Source organism: Phyllostomus hastatus, unplaced genomic scaffold (assembly GCF_019186645.2).
Source record: "Phyllostomus hastatus isolate PE091 unplaced genomic scaffold, TTU_PhHast_1.1 phas_contig_80, whole genome shotgun sequence".
Lineage (NCBI taxonomy): Eukaryota > Metazoa > Chordata > Mammalia > Chiroptera > Phyllostomidae > Phyllostomus > Phyllostomus hastatus.
Window position 1 is genome coordinate 20,300,416 of NW_025333960.1, and position 19,615 is coordinate 20,320,030.

The window sequence follows — 19,615 nt, forward strand, 5'->3', positions numbered from 1 at the left end:
TAAAATAAAAGACACATTTTTCATTTTTACCAATAACTTTATTGATTTGGATATTTTGAGTATGTCAGCTATCTCCTGCATGGTACAACTTTGACTGTTCTCAGTTAACATTTCAATTTGATCGCTATCAACTTTAACTGCTCTACCCGACTTTGGAGCATCGTCTAGTGAGAAATCTCTAGCACAAAACTTCACAAACCACTTTGACATGTTTGATCAGTCATGGAGTCTTCTCCATACACCACGCAAATCTTTTTTGTGTGTGTTTCAATTGCATTTTTACCTTTATTGAAATAATAAAGCATAATATGCCAACAATGTTACATATTTCCTTCCATCTTCAATATTAAAATGGCTACACAAAAATTTACCAATTTTGATAAGATTTTAAAAAATGTACACTGATATGACAGCTGTCACAACACAATCTAACAAAATTGTTTTGATTGAGTTAAAGATAACTAAGTGCTACTAGAGCCATCTTATGGAAAAAAAAACAAACAAATGAACTTCTTAGCCAACCCAATACATTGGAGTCAGTGGTGGGAAGCAGAGTGTGGAGTGAGGTGAGACAACTGGGCTGAAGAGATGTGAGGGTGAGAGGTGGGGAGGGAGGGGCCAGGCCAGCATGCCAACTTTCCAGGATGTGCGGCTGTGATGGGGAGAAGGAGCTAGGGTGGAGCGAGGGGAGGGCTTGTCTTTAGGTTGGAAGAGACATTTAAAAGCTGATGGTAAGGATCCAACAGAGGCAGGAGGGGAATGGGATCCAGAGCACAGAGGAAGGCATTGGCTTTGGACAGAAGAGGCTCCTCGTTCCACTGGACCAGAGGGAAGAGGGAGAGGATGTGCAAATGTGCTTGTTAATTTGTGAAGGAAAGGCAAGGCAAGGGAGTTCCTTTTGGTAGCTCTGACTTTACCAGTGAAAGAGAAAAAGTCTCCTTTGAGGGTGGACAGAAGCAAGGAAGGCTGCACCGTGAGAACTGTGAGTCCTCTGTGAGGACACACCCACAGCTGACACTGGCTGGTGCTGGTGACACAGGCAGCCCTGAGCCCGACTCTGTACTCAGTAACCTCTGCTGGGATCAGCCACTGTCCCCAGAAGCCAGGTGCTGCTGCTGTCTTTGTTGCCGCTAAAAAGAATTCTTCAGTGCCCTTGTCTGTTAGTACCATTCGCTCCACATGCAAAATCTGGGCAGGAGACAACTGATTTGTGATTTGCAGGGTCCAGGTCATGTGCCTCCGCTGCCTTACCTGCTAAGGGTGCCGGAAAAGCTGGCATGTTCCACTTTTAAATGTGGAGGTCCAGTCTGTTCCCAGCAAGATCCTTAAAGTGGAGACGACATTCAGATCCTCAGAAGTCTCACCAACTGAAGGCAACACCTCCCCGCTCTGGCATCACCCTGCATGGCAGTGCAAGTCCCTTGTATCAGTCAGAGCCAAGCACCCAGAGAGCAGCCTCCTCACTCAGAACTAGCTGTGGTATGTCTCAGGGTCCAGGCTGACCCCTCTGAAATACATGGTCTGTCTCCTTGTTGGTCTTGTTATTGTGACAACCAATAATATACACCAGAGGGTGATACCACCCCCTTTGAGACCTACCATGCTAAGGGATTTAGTTCAGAGAGTAAAGACAGCTTTTGATCAAAGACCAAATTCTAAAAAAGAATATTTAATCTGTGACCCAGCTGATTGGAAATGACACTTCAGCTTAAAGCTCATTCCCCTCTCCCCTCAAAATTTATGCTGACTGATAGAAAATATGCTGAGTCAATTTAAGTGATTGTCATTATGCCCTACAGACATGCACAGCCAAGAGGGTAATTTTAGCCTCCATTAAAACTCTGACATAGCCTTGGTAAAAGTCATGATGCTGAAGTTAAGGAAGATGTGACAGAGGGTGAAAGGAACAGATACGACAAGCAAAAGTAGGGCAGAGCCGTTAGAGTGCAGGTCAAAAATGATAATAATCTTTAGGTAGAAAGATATTGGCCAAGGGGAGAAGATTGGAACATTATAGAAGGTGTGAAATTATTTATGAAAAATGATAACATCATTTGGGAGCTGATTTAGAACAAATTGTCACTGAAAAATATCTCATTGAAGCCTACCTGGGTGTAAGTCACCTATAGAAATCAATTTATTTTTAGTGATTACTGAGTCTAGAAGAACACAGGGGAGGAGGATGCAGAGAGCTTGGTCACCGGTTATTAAAGCTGAGTTACTTAAATCTCTTTGCCTTGGAAGAACATGACTATATAAATTCCACTGTCCTGTATGGTTTGTCAGCAGTTTCTTAGGCTACTTATTAGTCCAGTGGTTGAACCAAATGTTATACCTAATTTTCTTATAAATTAGCAAAAAAGCATGAATGTGAAAAACTGAGTTTTGAGAGAAGAATCAGGCTCTGGACAAAAAAAAAAAAAAATCCCTGACAGTGAGAGTAACTACAGAGAGTAGGATAAAATATAAAACTTGACATAAAATAGAGCTGAGTTCTTGAATCCCAGTGGGCTTCAGCTTATTTTAAATCACCACCAAACCTATTTATAAGTTGCTAGTCATGGGTAAAATGCTCTTGAATAATACATTTCGGTCTGAAGCCCTGCACTTTCGAGTCCACTTTAAGGAATAATGATTCACATCCACAGGTAGTGAAAATCATGCTATGTGTCATCCATCACTTTTTTCTCCCGAGTTAGGAATTTATCAGTAACAACATATAGGTGAATATGTTTTACCTTTCCTCCTGTTTTGATTATTTTTATTGAAATTTTCCATTAAAAATAGTGGCTTATCATTTTCCAAGTTGTTTGAGTGATCCAAATCTTTAGAGTTAATTTTGGTTTAGGGGTTTTATTTCTCAGGATGTCGTGGTTATTTTCAGTGAGGAAATGAGAGATGAGAAACTCCAATTCTCCTCTCCCTCTCAGGTTCTACCCTAAATCTCTGATTCCTGCTGACTTGAATCTTACCACCTTTTTTTTAAAAAAGCCCATGGGAATGCGGTGTTGGTATTGAAATCCTGGGCAGGCTGTCATGTGGGATAAATAGTGGAAATCTGTGCTACTCCGAAGGCTAGGAGGAAAACCTACAAGACAAAACACCCAGGAAACATGTAATGGCCTGATCTTGTCAGGAGTGTAGTGGGTTTCTTCTCAAAAAGAGATTGTGGAGTAAAGTTTCTTACCCTGAGTGAAAGGTTGACCCAAGGTAAGAAATAGATATGACAAGCAAAAGTAGAATGGGACCATTATGAGTGCAGGTAAGCAATGATAATAATCTTTAGGCAGAAAGATATTGGCCAAGGGGAGGAGACTGGAATATTATAGAAGGTATAATGCAAGTTTCCTGTACATTTCTAGGGTGATCTACCTTCTCTCCTTGCAGGTGACCAGGGGCTTCTAGGAAACACTAAGAGGGTCTGAGGGACAAAGTGACTTTCCTCCCCGCATACGCTTTTTGATGGGCCCGGGGTCTGGGCTTTATAGTAAATGGTGGTGATAAACCCACAGGAAAGAAGTGCCCTCGCCAAGCTATTGGCAGGTGTGCTCTTTGGACCGGGATTAACAGGATGCTTTTTCAGCTGAGTTGTATTTTCATCACTGACCTTGACTGTTTTGTGAGGACTGTACTTCATTTTGTGAAATGTTTTCAAACAAGATTACTAAAATGGAGTTTAATTTCACTTGATCTGCATCTTTCCTTCTCAATTAAAGCATTTCTATGAAATTAGCTCATTAGATAAATTTTTCAAAGGACATCAGCCACAAAAGAAATTTAATCATTTGGTTCCTTATTTTGGGACTTATTTTTCATAATTTGCATTTATATTTTTATATGGATAGTGGGAAAGGTTTATAATTTAGTTAGTAAAAATGTTTTAAAATGCCTCTCCATGGATTCCTTATTAATGAAAAAATTTAAAAGGTGACTTTATAATGGGGAAATATAGCAGACGTCTTCTTAGACAAGTGGTCAGACATAGCATCACTGATCAGAGGACAGCCTGGCTTCATGTGCCCCCTGGCACGATGGCATGAGAAGGACACATCACACAGATAGTAATCCTGCCAAAATGCTCACCCTGAACCAGATCCTGAGAAGGTGATCAGACAAAGTCAGGTTGCAGAACATGCTGTGATAGAAAAGACCTGGACTCATTCTAATGTCAATGTCAGGTGAGACAAAACTGTGGAAAGACTACTCTTGATTAAAATAGACAAGAGAGACTTCAGAAGTAAATGCTGTATACAATCCTTGTCTGGATCCTGAATTGGAAGTATACAACAGCTGTTATTAGAAGAATCAGGAAAATTTGAATATGGACAGTGCGTTAGATAAGATTTTTGTATTAATGGTAAAATTTATCAAGTGTCAAAGTGTTGAGTTTATGAAAGAGAAATATCTGTGTTCTTGGAAGAAACATGCTGCCATAATGGTGTCTGAAACTTACTTTCAGTGATTCTTTTAAATGTGTGTGTGTGTGTGTGTAGGTGTTATTTCTCTGAAAATACACAACTCTGCCATTGCTTTTCTGCTTCCAGTGACTCCATTGTCTAGTGATTTCCAGCTTCATAAAGGGCCTTTGTTGACATCAGTGAATCTCAAGTGTGGGTCATGCATGCTTTGAAATATTATGAATGATCAAAGAGCAAACATAAGTAACTGATAATAGGAGTTTAGCAGAGGGAGCCATTTAAAAAGCATGTAATTTTAAATTATCAAGCACAAGAGAATAAACCCATAACTGTTGGTTTAACATGCATGAGCCAGCTGTAAACCCTCTTTGGACAGCACTCATGCTGACTCACAGTGACACTTGAATCTGCTCATCTCAGAGATTTACCGTAGAGCTGGAGCACTTGGCAAGAACTGGCTGCGAGTTCCACAGCAGTGGAGATGATCCAGAACACATAGGGTGTTAGTGCTCGTGGGCTCAGAAAAAAGGGAAATGCAGCCTTCCAGTGGTCAGGGCACATAAACAGGTTCCTAAGACAAAAATGGAGGGGAGACTTTTTTTTCATTTTATTTTATTTATTTTTATCCTTACCCAAAGACATGCTTATTGACAGAGGGGAAGAGAGGGAGAGAAACATCTAAGTGAGAGAGAAACATTGATCAGTTGCCTGTCTTAACATGCTCTGACCAGGGACCAAACCTGCAGCCTAGGCATGTGCCCTGACTGGGTATTGAACCCATGGCCTTTTGGTTTATGGGATGATACTCCAATCAACTGAGCCACACCAGCCAGTGGGAGAGGGAAATATTTTAAAGTGGAATGCCCTCTCTGATAGGTGCTGGAAGATGAGTTGGTGGAATCAAAAGGCTTATTAAATTAGGCCTGGGTGGCAGGCTCATCTAACAAGTAGAGTGGCCACCACGGTGTCTCCATCTGCTGCTAGATTTGGAATTTTTGCTGTGTTGCATCAAAGGGATCACACATTATCTCAGAACCTGACAAAGAGAAATAGAGAGTGGTCTTCTGAGCTATTGGGGCTATTTCATTTATTTGGATTTTTAGTAAGTGCACTTTTGGAAAACCATTGCATTCAAATAACCCTCGAGATGTATTATTCAAAATACACCTTCCCGCCTCCAGGCTCCCTATAATGGAAACTTTGAATATTTGGAAATAATGACATTTGGAGCTTTCTGACGATTCATTTCCCCTAAGGTGACAGAGGTCACATATTCAGTACCAATTAGGTCTGTGGCATAGCTAATGGCCAGTGAGTAGGATACACATAGTTTCAGGATTTTTACACCTGCAACATGTGGGCAGGTTACTTAACTAAGTAACATTTCCCTCGTCCTCATTATTGTGAGGCCTGAAGGCAAGAATGTGTGAGAGGGACTTATCATAGTACCCAGAACATAGTAATGATTAAATCAGAAATTATTAAATGAACAGGTTGTGCATGGGGGGAGGGTACTTGACAATGACTGCTGCTTGACATCAGAATTCTCTGAATGTACAGACTGTAAAATGCTGTGTCAGCTAGCTGAAATTCAAAGTATAATGATTAAGATGTGACAAAGATTAATGTGTAGATTTGACAAGTGGTAATTTTGGTTTTGGATATAATAAGCTTGACAAGCTGAACCCAGGCAGAGACGTTGAACAGACAGGTAAGAATGGAATCTGGATCTTGGGAGAGGTGTGGCTATATGTATTGACTTGGGAATCAGCATCACATAGAGACAATCAAGGTCGTAGACAGACGAGGTGACTTCAATAATTGTATCTCCTTTGTTTTATCAGCTTTTCCATGTGGCCTATATTTTAATCAAGTTTGCAAATTCTCCTCGTCCTGATCTTTGGGTCTTGGAAAGATCTCTAGACTTTGGGAGCACCTACTCACCTTGGCAGTATTTTGCTCGTAAGTAACCTTGCCTACCATGTTATAAGGGACTTTAATTATTTGCAACAGATTAAGACTTTGGATTTAACTAGGAAATTTGTCTCTCCATGTGGCTAGTTAGGGATTGGTCAGTTTTAACTTTCTGGGTTCCCCTTAAAACAGCCCTATTTCCCAAGCATGTGTGCATTAATCGCAAGTATACACATGCAGAACTGAGGTTAAAATGCCCTTGTGTTAACAGTTCTTGCCATGATTTGGAAACAGTGTGCCTGTAACTGAGCCATAGCTGCAGTCCTTTCCTTTTATGCAGAATTAGAAACCAGCTTTCATTCATGGATCCTGCATTTCATATAACTTACCTTGACCCTGTCATCTTCACTAATGAAGGATGTCAGTGTGATGAACCCTGTGATGAACTTGAGCTGGACAGGAATTTCACTTACAAGGGCATTGGGTTTTCCGTGAATGCTCCTTGGAGGGTAAATTTGCTTCATCAGTGAGGATGTAGAACCACATCTTCAAACATTGTTTTTGAAAGTCAAGTGGCTTGGTATTTTCTTTCATGATGTAAAAACCTCGGTCTAAGCTTTTGTCTAAAAATCTTCAATACTTCTCTGTTCTTTCCCTATTTATGTATTTTCTTAGGGAAACATAAGATTTCTTAAGAGATTTACATCAAGGCTATAGTATTTTATTTGACAGCATTAAATGTTTCCTTTCTAGATTCTAAAAGAGACTGTTGGGAACAATTTGGGCAGGCGGCAAATATGGCTGTCGCCCGAGATGATGATGTGCTTTGCACCACTGAATACTCCCGGATTATACCTTTGGAAAATGGTGAGGTAGGTAAACTTGGGAGGTCATGAGAGATGAGACTCAGGAATGAACATGGGTATGAAAATTTTCATAATTGTGAAGCTCGCACTTTCAAGGAGATCTGACAGAGGTCACAATGGAGACCAGTACTTGGGGCTAAAGGGTAAAAGAATCACATTGAAGACTCCCAGAATGAGTTGGATTGCAAAATTCTTTCTTTTTAAATTGAGGTATAGTTAACATTGGAAATTCTGTTTGAGGTCTCTAATTCTCTGGAAGTCAGAGTTCTAAATTCAAGGCCCATAGATCTTGAACTGTCTTTTCGGGTAGAGTATGGAGAAAGTGGGTTGCTGGTGATGGACGTGAAGCCCCTCCCACTGCTTCCCAGACCCATCATCCCAGCAAGAGTAACTCAGCGAAGGGACGAAGGGATGTGGCAGCACTAATCCGTGATCCCTTGGGCAGGGTAAGCAGCATCTGGGAAAAAACAAATTGTTGTCCTTTAGGGCTGTATTTTTGCCCCTGTGAAGTTGCTCAGGCTGTTGTTAGAGGTGATGGGGAAACAGAGGTGGGCAAAATCAGAGAAGAATTCCATGGAAATTGTGAGGCCATAATGAGCTTGAAGTGAATTTCAAGTAAGCTTTTTAAAGGGTATCTGTCTCCCCCTCTGTAGGTGGAAAGATCTTGAGTAGCTCTATCCGGTATCTTGCAGTGAGTGGTGAGTGGTTCGTGTCTCAGATGGTTGGGACTTGAACTTCATTACCTCAAGCTTTAAATAAAACCTTGGTTTTGTATAGCTATTTTATCTCCTTCACTGTCAACGTTAAATGCAGAGACTCTTTTTTAAACATCACTGAGGTTTTGATTACCTTGGTTTTGTTTCTTTGATGCAGCTTGACAAAAAGTTGTTCCTTATATTTATATATTTTAACATTCTATTTTCAACATTTCATAGCATTACAGCCCCACAACTACACTGATAGATCAAAGGGCTTGGAAAGGAAATGATAACTAACGTCTTCTGAGAACTCAGGTTTCAGGACAGATTGCCAGAATTCAAAGAGAAGATGAACTAGCAATGTTTTTAGACATAAACAAGACCCAACAACACCTACAAACATCAAATGACTCAGGGAAACCTACTGCTTTGGGATGTATGAATTATTTATAGTTACTTGCTACTGCATTTTGATGAAAGGACTTTTTCTTCCTCTGTGTGTCTATGTGTATGTTGCTATTTTAGGTTGTGGTATCCTTGATAAACGGCCGTCCTGGTGCGAAAAATTTTACTTTCTCCCACACTCTGAGGGACTTCACCAAGGCCACAAACATACGCTTGCGTTTCCTCCGAACCAACACCCTTCTCGGACACCTCATCTCCAAAGCACAGCGAGACCCAACTGTCACTCGGAGGGTGAGTCGTGCTGTGTAGGTGCCTAGGCAGCAACTTTTTCAACTTTTTATTTTTCTTATCAAATTAACTGCCTTGAACTCATTCAAGTAATGTTTACAGCAAGTAATGGTGTTGACACAGGAGTTGGTTTTGTCTGAAATACTAGACATAAATTAGAAGTTTGCTTTTTGAGGAAAAATGACTATATTCAAAGAAGATGAAAGGCAAAGAATGATAGCCAGTGTGGTATTAGTCTGATATAATGACAAACAGTCCCCAAGTCTCAGAGGCTTAACAAAATAAAGGTTCATTTTTTGCTCATGTGGCAGTCTAATGTGCTCAGCAAGTGGGACTGGCTCCACAAAGTCATTCAGTGAACACGGCTTTTTAAATTTAAATGTGCAGCCTGTGGGACCTCAGGGTCTTCCCTGGGTCCCCTGCATCTGGTCAGAAGATGATGGAAGAGAGAAAGGGCAGAGGAGACCTACATGTTCCCAGCCACACAGGTCACTTCCATTGGCAGGAACTGATCGTATAGCCCCACCTAGATGCAGGAGGCTGGGAAATGTAATCTAGCCAAAGCAGAGGCAACACAGAGATTGGTGAGCACTGGTGCTCTCACCATGTTGGATGTATAGCCTGGACATCTCTCACTCAGTGTCAGGAGAGTGCCCCTGTCTCCTGGGCACGGAGGGGACCATCAGAACAAATACTCCCAGCTCTCTGTTCTCCTGCCCTCTGATTTCCTGCTGTGACCAAACCCACTAGAGAGCCAGAGAGCAAGAGACCCATGTTGCAGCCCATAAAGTTCAGCCTCAGGGCCAAGAGCAGGGTGGAGAAAGGTGGAGAATGGACCTGGAAGGGTGAATGGAAGGTGACCTATGCACCTTATAGAGTTTGCCTTCTTATGTAAGTAATATTAGAGAGCTGGAAAAGGAAGAGAGAAAAGTAAGTTTTGCTACAGTTTTAAGGATTTTCAAAAAGTCCTGTTATCTTGGGTGTAGGTGGCTTGTCTTCTGCATTTCCTGCACTGTTAGCACTCTTAGCTGCTGTATGTGGGAACTGTCCTGGATCCCAGGATGGAATTTACAAGGAAACTCGGGCTTTCTGATAAACTGTGGCCTGACTATGTTTCCATTTCTCCAGGTGTTTAGTAGCTCTGCTACAAATGTAGCTCACCATCATTTTAAAAAATTTGTCTTGTGGGGGGGGTTGAAAGATTTATACTGTTATGTATATATATTTCTTTTCACTTAGGTGAATGCAGTCTTCTCTATTAAGCAATTTTTAATGGAGCACACAACATATAATCTCGAATCCCAAAATCTAAGTTGCTTCTTTGAATGGAGGAACAGCAGTGCTGTGGGGTGAAAGCTGATCACGTGCTTTTGCTGCTGCCACCTGTAACACATATATATGCAAAGAGAAACTTCCATAGTGATCAGCTGAGAGGCCTCTGAGTGTTAATGTATCACAGAAAGCCCTTGAATACTGAATTTATCCATATTAACAAGAAAGGTTGTAGATGCCTTCAGACTAAGTAAGATGTTGCCAGGAAGCTTAGACACTTCAACAGTTTTTAAAGAGGAAATAAGAACGGAACCTCAATATCACATGAATAGGGCACTTTAAGATGACTGATCTCAGCAGCAATAGCAAAAAGATACAAAACCCCCTTATCCTTGTGAATTCAAAGACTTTCTCACTGGCAGGTGTGTTCATGATAGAAAGATTATTCTAACCCCCCCAAAGTACTCACTGAACCCTGTGCATCTCCCTCCAAGCCTGAGAAGTCAGGGACCTGTCACACAGTGCCACCTGTTGGCACTAGCACAGAGGCCTGCAACCCACCAGAGATGGTGCCCTGTCCCTGCGACGGCCCACCCATATTTGTGGCCTGGCTTTGGGGCCAATCCTCAGCTATGTCTGAAGCTTAATCTGTGTGGCCTTTTGGAGCTTGAACTTTGGTGTTTGGCCTTATTAACCTTGAGTTAGCAAGGCTTCAGCAATTGCTGATGGCACCTCCCAGTCTCAGAGCACTGTATCAGATCATCTTTGTAAACACTCTCTCCCTTGGCAAAGCCTGCACGTGCATGGTAGGGGCAAAATTTTGTATTCGAAAATTTATTTTTCGTGAATAAATACATTTAACTTATGAAACCCAGATTTACATTTAAAAAATAAGCTAGGAAGCACTTAATCTCTTTCCAAAAGACTAAAGGGTATAATTCTTTCCCAAGGCAATTTCCCTCCATGCATTTAAAGCATTTGGTTTTTAAAAAGGTACAAACTCAGCATTATGCTATTAAATTTGATTGAGGGATGCATTTATTTTTATAAGACAAATTACATCCAAATGTGGCTCCCTTGGAGTTGAGGTAGGCTCAGGTGCGGCTCAGTGGGTTGAGTGCTGTTCTGTAAACCAAAAAAGGCTGCTGATTCGATTCCCAGGCTGGAGTGCATGCCTGGACTTCGGGCCAGGTCCCTGGTTGGGGGTGACTGATGTTTCTCTCCCTCTCTTTCTTCCTTCTTACCCCTCTCTCTAAAAATAAGTAAATGAATATCTTAAAAAAAGATAACATAATGAAAGAGAAGCGGGTCCAGTATAGATATTCATTAAGGGTTAATAAAGCAAAGTCTTTGTTGCTTTTGTATAAAATGGACACATTGTGTTTTCTGTTGCATAGTATTATTACAGCATAAAGGACATCAGCATCGGTGGGCGGTGTGCTTGCAATGGCCATGCTGAAGTGTGCAATGCAAACAATCCTGAAAAACTGTAAGTACACTGTACAGATTCGTTAGCCTTGCTATGAATAAGTCTAATTGTTTCAGTGAATGTTTGCATCCCATTAAATATCTCTAATTCCCTGCCCCAACCCCCATCAACCCTCGCCCCAACCCCCATCAACCCTCACCCCAGCCAGACAGTGCTACAGGCAGGCACAAATAATTGATTAGTGTTGCCAAGAGAAATAATATGTGTTAGTCATCCTGGATCTAGTGGGATCGGGGTATATAGATTCAAATCCTTTCCTCCCATTTTTTATTTTGGTAAAATACACATAATACAAAGTTTAGAATCTTAACCATGTTTAAGTGCACAGTTCAGTAATGTTAAGTATATTCACATTGTGGTAGAGCCAATCTCTAGAACATCTTGCAAAAATGAAATTCTATACCGGTTAAGCAACTCCCCATTCCCTCCTCCCCAAGCTGCTGACAACCACCACACTATTCTCTGCCTCTGTGATTTTGACTACTCTAGGTACCTTATATAAGTGGAATCATGCAGTATGTGTCTTTTTATGACTGGCTTATTGCACTCAGCATTATGTCCTCAAGGTCCATCCATCTGGTAGCATGCATCAGTAGTTCCTTTATTTTTGATGCTGAATAATATTTCATTATGGATGCACCACATTTTATTTACCCACTCATCTGTCAATAAACACTTAGGTAACTGTTACCTTTTGGCTACGAACATGGTTGTACCCAGTTTTGTTTTTAATTGAAGTGTATTTCACATAAAATTAGATGCATAGATTTTAAATATTAAGTGTTCAGCAATTGCATACATTTGTGTTACCACCACGAGAGATACATTTAAGGACTAGAAGTTACTGGAATGCTAGATACAGTAATAATTTTCTCAGTGTTTCATTTAAAGTCTACGTTTCCCCATGAGTAGCATTTACCAGAGACACATTTTACTTCAGTCAGATTCAGGTGTGTGCATTGTTAGGCCTGGTTTTGTGTTCAGGCAGAGGTGCCAGCTCCCAGCTTATGCGGGTGCTTTGTGAGGCCCTTATTCCAGACCAGCAACAGTCCCTGAGTTTGTCACTCCTCCTTCAGGGATCAGGTGGTGCTGTTTGAGATAACAGTGTGAATCCCACAACCTGCTTGCCTTTAACTGGCAAGGACGTTTTTATTAATGATTAACCCATCACCCTGGTGACTAGAAGTCAGGTCCAAATTAGAGAGAGGAAAGCAAGCAGGTTGGTCTGTTGTTTCTGACCCTGAGACTAAACAGCTCCACATGGGATAGTAAAGTCAACAGAGGAGTCTGAATTTCCCCTCTAGGAAGGACTGCCATGCCCTGTCGACTCTGCAGACCTGGAGGAGTTGCTGCTGGGTGCATGTGAGTGGAGAGGCCATCTCTCCATGCCTTGGTGAGGGGTTCAGTTTGCCACCTGTCTACACCAGCACAACTGCCTTGCCTCCTCCTACGTGTTTGTTTGCTTCTGATCAACCAGCTGGCTTGCACAAATGCTGCTAAAATCCACATCCATGAATAGGAAAAAAGTCTTATACTTACGGAGACGCAGTGACTTAATGAAGGAAGCCAAAGCTGGACAATCAGAAAAGTTAGTTGCTAATCAAGAAGAACTGGCAGAAGGGGGCTTTAATTAAGCATGCATACCATGCTGACTTTGATGCATGGAAATGGGGATTGATCACGTAATTGATTCTGAGCTCCCTAGAAGTCCGATCAAAAAGAGAAAACTGCTCAGTTTCATATTTCACTATGATCATAATCTAAAAAGTAACCAGTTGCTCAGGAGAAGCATGACTGTTAACATCAGAATGAGGAAACACATTTCCCTGGGGTGGGGCAGAGTGGCCATCAGGAAGAGGATTCCCTAGTCAGTGCCTGTAAGAGAGTTCTTAAGGTAGGTGCAAGGGTCAGTTTTCTACACTAAAGTCAGAACGAGCAATTATTTGGGGGTACCAATATGATTCAGACAAGTACCCAGCTTTTTTTTTTTGCTATGCTCAATTTTTATCTCCGTATAAGAGCAGTTACACTGTATGTTCTTCAAGCCATCTTCCCTAAATAATTCTTTTAGTCCAGTTTATGCAAAGATGTCATTGGCAATGAACTGCAATCATCTCACAAAATCCCATTTGGACTCCAGCTGTCCTTTGCTGCCAGTTACATCGATGTCCATTTGCTTTCTCAGGCAGCTGAGCTGAGAGGGGATGGCACCTACTATTAGGCATGTAACTATTTGCCTTCCCATCTCCCCACTGTAGAAATGAGGGAATCCTCACAGGCACAGCCAAGAGCCTTTTTTCCCCTTTATTCCTCTGTATCTTATTTATTAAATTCACTTCTTTATTTAGATATTTACATATACATATATACCATTTAACTGGGTCACACTTAAAGCATTGTGCTTTACCAAAAAGAATAATATATTTGATGCAATTTTCTTTTTTCTTTTACTTCTTATGAATCCTTTCAAGCTCCGATGAGTGGGAGCTCAGAACTTGGAGTTCTAATCCAATGCCATGGCTACAACAATTTCACTGTAATTTTGAAAAGTTTTTAGGCAGATGTATACATTTTTGAAGGTAGGTTTTTAAAGACTTTTACCCCCGTGCCTTGCTGAGCAATCTCAGCTTTGGGCCCAAGGATGAAGTGGTCAGTTGGAGCTGGCACGGGCTCCTGGGACAGGTCCTTTGAGGTCTCATTGGTAACCGTCTCTTGGGCCTGGTGAATCTCTGTGATGGCCCCAGGTCGGGAGCAAGGTATCTGAGTAGACCTTTCTCATAGGATGACTCCAGATCTTTGTGAAGAGGCGATACTCCACACATCTCAGCAAACTCAGTCCTGGTTGCTAATGTGTTGGTGTATTGTAATATGGTATGGTAGTGAAAAAAGAGCTGAGACTTCGGAGTCAGACAAACAGGTTTGAAATCTAGCTTTCATTTATCATGGACTGACCTTTGGCACGTGTTTTAGTATCTCTGAATCTTAATGTCAACATCTGTAAAACAGATAATAAGTAGGATGGGGGGAAGACTTGAAATAATATATGCAAAGTGCTTTGTTCTCATAATTACTCTATACATGGTACCATGGGTGACCATGGTGACTGTCAGTTTTTCATACAGGAACAAATGATCTTCATGAAAACCTTCCAATAACCGAGATTGCCTCACCCCTTGCCCAGGTTTCGGTGTGAGTGCCAACACCACACCTGCGGGGAGACCTGTGATCACTGCTGCGCTGGGTACAGTCAGCGGCACTGGCAGCCTGCCACGTGGGAGCAGAGCAATGAGTGTGAAGGTGAGCACAGGGGAGGGGTGCTGGGAAATGAGGCCCCTCCCAGCGTTTCCTCCCATTTCTACCTGAGGACTGATGCTGTGTTTTTTCCTGCTTGTGAAGAGAGTGGGATCATGTCAGTCTTAGGGACACGGGTCTTTCTATTGTAATGAATAACTCAAAGACTAGAGGTATAAGTGCCCCACTGTAAATTCAGATATAAATATAAGAAGAAAAATCATAACAGCAATCACAATATGCAAGGATTGGGCTGAGTGCTTTAACATAAATTGGCCTCTCTTTTTACCTATCTGAAATATGATGCAGCCACTATTAAATGTCAAACCCTTATCATTCGTTGGGATGTGATGCTGGATTGGAATCCTAACTATTTTGAGGACCGAGGTCTAGAACAGGTGGTGAGATTGGTGGCTAAGCAGAGAGCTGGAAGCATGGTGGGGGGGCAGTGGTGGGAGGGGCGCTGTAGTGGGACGCTGGCAGGTGCAGACAGAAGAGATCAGAGAAGGAAGGAAAAAAGATGAGAGGCTGCTGTTAATTACGGGTGCAATGTGAAGTAAGGAAACAAACAAGCCCTGTGACATCCAACCGAGGGTTTTCTTTTAAACTGCTCTTCTTAGGAAGCCACATATTTACTCCAATTCTTGAAAAACATTTTTTGTAAAGTTTAGTTATTGGTTTTAGAGACTTTGTCCCTTTTTTCCCCTGAATATCTTTAGTATATGGATTGAAGATGGATTTGCTTTTTTTGAAATGACCAAAAAGTGTTTGGATCTAGGTTTGTAGAACTAGGTGAGTAAGAAAGAATCTGTACTTTACACTTTTTGACCAAATATTTTTGTAACTATTAAGAAATAAAACTGACGATCTCTGTGATCAGCAAACTTACTCAAAGGAGTTTCCAGCGAGGAGCTCCAAGAGTGTGGTGACAGATGCTGATGCGGTCGGAAAGTGCTGGTGCTCCCCCCAGGGAGCGCTCGGATGCATCTCCAGGTCCAGGGGTGTTCCCTGGATGGCTGTTCTCACTTTATGGTCAAGTGAAGAATGACTTTCTCAGTAATGTCCCCATTCCTCACCCCTGGATGAGGGGACTAGAAAGAGGGAAAGGTAATAATCAGGGGTGAGTCTGGTTTAGGACACCTTGATTGAATTAGTGTCATCACATGAACTCCAACATTAACAATTTGGTTAGTTTTTCAAATTAATGAAACTGAATTTCAGAGAATGATGTGCTTTACTCTTACAACATGAAAAGTGTTAACTAACTTCCTCTTAATATTTTTACAGTTGTCTGAATGGTTAAAAGTTACAAAAACAGCATGTGGAATGAAGATCTATTTGTTAGGTACTTTCTAAATTCCATTTGAACTAAAGTCAGAATAAACAGACTTCCTAAGAAATGACTGGGGTAGTAAACATAAATGCCTGGAATTTTTTCTTTTTTAAATCATGGTACTACTGAGGAAATGAAAATAAGAAAGTTCTCAGCCTTTTAAAAATAGGACAACTTGGAAGTCTAACTCAATCTTCTTTCTTAATAGATTTATTTGATTAAAACATAGAAATTGCTAGAAAGACTTAGAAAAGTTGATCTAGACAGAATGTAATGAACAGATATTTTGCATAAAAGGGAATAAGAATTTTACTCATTTAAGATTTTTTTCATCTTGGCAATGATAAAAATCATAAGTGGGTTTTAAGTTAGATTTTCTAATTTTAAAACTATTATACATTACTTGTAGAAAACTTAAAAATTATTTTTAAAAAAGGGGAATCTCCAATCATTCTACTACCCAAAGAAGACCACTATTAATATCTTTTAGGTAGTTTAGTATTTTCTCACACTTACTTTAAATATTCAATAGGGTATTATACAATTTTACATCCTGATATTTTTCACTTGATATTTTTAGATATTTCCCCATTTATTAAAAACCCTTTGGTATCCTTTCTGATGGCACATAATATTGTCATCTTGTGGATCTAAGTGTATCCAAAAAGTGTTAACTGTTGAGTTCCCACTATGTTCTGGAGAATGTGCTCTAGTGTAAATGAAACTCAAGTAGTTCTTGACTTTTTGGAACAGAAAGTCAAGCAATAATACTATTATTTGCTTAGCCATTTCTTTATAATTGAACATTAAGATTATTACCAATTTATTGCTATCATAAATAGTGCTGAGATGAAAGGCTTAGAATATGGGCTTAGGGAACAGGCTTTGGAGTCAAACAAAGACAGTTCAGGATTCTGCCTCTCTTATTTATGAGCTGTGCACCTGGAGGCACATCCCTTAACATCTCTAAGCCTCAGCCTCCACATCTCGCCTAAGGGAATAACAGCATCTGCCTTAGAGAGTTATTACACTAATTGAGATATTGCACGTAAAGCACTTTTTACAGTGTACCAGGAACTCAATTATTCTCGTTAATAGTAGTATTAGTGGTAATAGTGATGTTCTCTTTGTACGTGATAACTTAACCTCTCCCACTTAATATCAAATGAAAGAAGCTACAAATTGCATATATTTATAGATTGAACTTTATGTCAAAGTCCCTAAAATTTTCCAATGAGAGTGTCCCTGATGTTCCAAAAGGGACTTTATTGTAGCTCAATAAGCAGTAATATTCTCTGGGAGAATTTACTAAGTGTCTTGTAGTCCTGAAGCAATATTAACCTAGAATGCCCTTTTCAGCATGCAACTGCCATGGCCACGCCATCAACTGTTACTACGATGCAGAAGTTGAGAAGCAGCAGGCAAGCTTGAATACCCAAGGCATCTATGCAGGTGGAGGTGTATGCATAAATTGTCAGGTGAGGCACTATCTAAGTCAAATGGATATGTCACGGTAGGAAATAGACATTCATTAAGCCCTACTCCCCAAAAAGATGTCAAGAAAGTTATAAGCATTTGAAAGCATTTTCTGAAGTCATTTCTCCACTTCTGTACACAAAAGTTGTTAGCTGGCTGTAGTTTAGGGATTGAAGGGAGAACAGACTGATGCATGTTTGCCCATACTCTGTTGATTAGGTTCTTCAGTTAAGTCTTTGCCTAACTAGAGAGGAGAATTCCTGGCTGTCGTCCTGACTACTGTCTACCTTAGGGTAAAAAGGCTCTACAATTAGAGGAAAATAAGTGTCAGCCTCAGTGGTGACCCTAAATCCCATGTTCAGACAGATTTTGAATCTAGGCTTACTGAGAAAGTACATCAGGATTAATTAACGATGTCTGCCATTGACATCAAATATGAAACACTAATTTTTCATCTTTTATATAGGACAGTATCTATTGGATCCACTGGAAATTAGCCAAGAGGAGAGTATGGCTGAAGAGGGTATAATGTCCATGAAAATGGTCTATATTGTCACTCAGTCTTGTGTACTTTTAGAGTGATGCTTTGTTAAAGAGCTATTCTTTTCATGAACTGCCCATGTTTCTCGAACCAGGACCAGACATGCTTAGAGAGCCCCACCATTCTCCACCTGTCTGTCACTCTACACCTTTTGTATCCTCTGTCTTTCCAGATAATTAAAATACAAGTAAAATATAGGTCACATAGTTTCATGTATCAGGGAAAATCACAGGGTTTCATGTATAAGTGAAAGATCCAAGGATCTTTTTACAGCTATGCACTACAAGATCCTCAGGTAATTTGTATGCAAATTAAAATTGCAGAAGCTTTGGACTAAGATGTAGGTGGAATGCTTGTGCAGATGAAGGGTCAAGCCCCTTCACTGTGTCTTTAAAATACATTGTTCCTCCTTTTGTTTCTCTCAATGATACTGTGTTTTGTGCTTTGCTGTTCCAGAACAACATCGATTTAGTCTTTTTCATAATGGCTCTGCAAAAGCATTTTTCTTTTGTATATGAATTATTGAAGTTCTGTTAGAGTCATTGTACTTTTTTCTAATTTAATTTTAAAATGCCTTTATTTAAGTTATATATATGTGTGTGTGTGTGTGTGTATATATATATATGAAACATAAACTATATCATTTAGCCATTTTTAAATTTAAGAATAACTTTTATATTGTATTCATAATCAAAGAGCAAGGAAAGAGCTTTGCTTCTGTTATAGTTTAGTAGCTCCAACAGGACCCAAACCTCCCTGAAAACAACTACAGACTATAGCAAAATACAAAAACAAAAAACAAAACAGACCCCCTTTCCAACACAATGATCTGAAGGCACTGGGGAATAAACATAAGCAGGAAGATACTGGAGAAGAGCTGCCATTGGATAACGAGATCAGCTTAGGGGGAGTTACTTTTTTTTTTAACTTTCAGCCAACAGGCAGGTCAAAGTAGGTGCCATGTGGTTTAGCTAAAATTCCTTCAGAAATAGGACTTGAAGAACAAGAGGGCAGAGCTTGGGACAATCACAACTTTTGGAAAGTGAGTGGGGAGTCCAGGGAAAAAGAAATTGAGAGTAAATTCCTAAGTTGGTGTATAAATTCTTCTCAAATTTATGACTGGCCCCTGAACTATTCACCACAGGATGAATTTCAGGTAAGACTGCAATAATTTATTTGAGATTTCAGTTACCACTCTAGAGTCAGAGTTTGCAGTTTAAGTAAAATCAGTTGTCTCAAAACAAAATGAAATATTCTTTAGAGAAATATTACAGACTCCAGAGTCTCTATAATATAATATTTATAATGTCTAGGATATAATTCAAAATTTATTGACATTTGAAGAACCAAAAGAAAGTGACCTGTTCTCATGAGAAAAGAAATCAATTAAGACCTGAAAATCAATCAATCCTGAGATAACCCAGATGTTAATGTTAACAGTTAAGGATTTTCGAGCTGTTGTTACAACTATGCACACAGATGTAATTAAAACATGTTCACAATTAAGAGACAATAAATATCAGCAGAGAAATAAAAATGATGAAAGGAACCAAATGAAAATTCCAGAACTAAAACATACAATATATTAAATTAAAAATTCACTTTATAGGTCCAATAGCAGGAT

General features: G+C 40.2%; 1 protein-coding gene across 1 annotated transcript in view; it reads left to right on the forward strand.

Moving 5' to 3' along the window:
* The window catches only part of LAMA3 (laminin subunit alpha 3), a 248,937-nt gene that overhangs the window by 56,314 nt on the left and 173,008 nt on the right, over positions 1 to 19,615 (forward strand). Inside the window, exons 3-8 of the mRNA XM_045849829.1 lie at positions 6,263 to 6,380; positions 7,086 to 7,204; positions 8,422 to 8,592; positions 11,259 to 11,350; positions 14,532 to 14,647; positions 17,334 to 17,452. Coding sequence (XP_045705785.1) covers positions 6,263 to 6,380; positions 7,086 to 7,204; positions 8,422 to 8,592; positions 11,259 to 11,350; positions 14,532 to 14,647; positions 17,334 to 17,452 — 735 coding nt within the window. The remainder of the gene's footprint in view (positions 1 to 6,262; positions 6,381 to 7,085; positions 7,205 to 8,421; positions 8,593 to 11,258; positions 11,351 to 14,531; positions 14,648 to 17,333; positions 17,453 to 19,615) is intronic.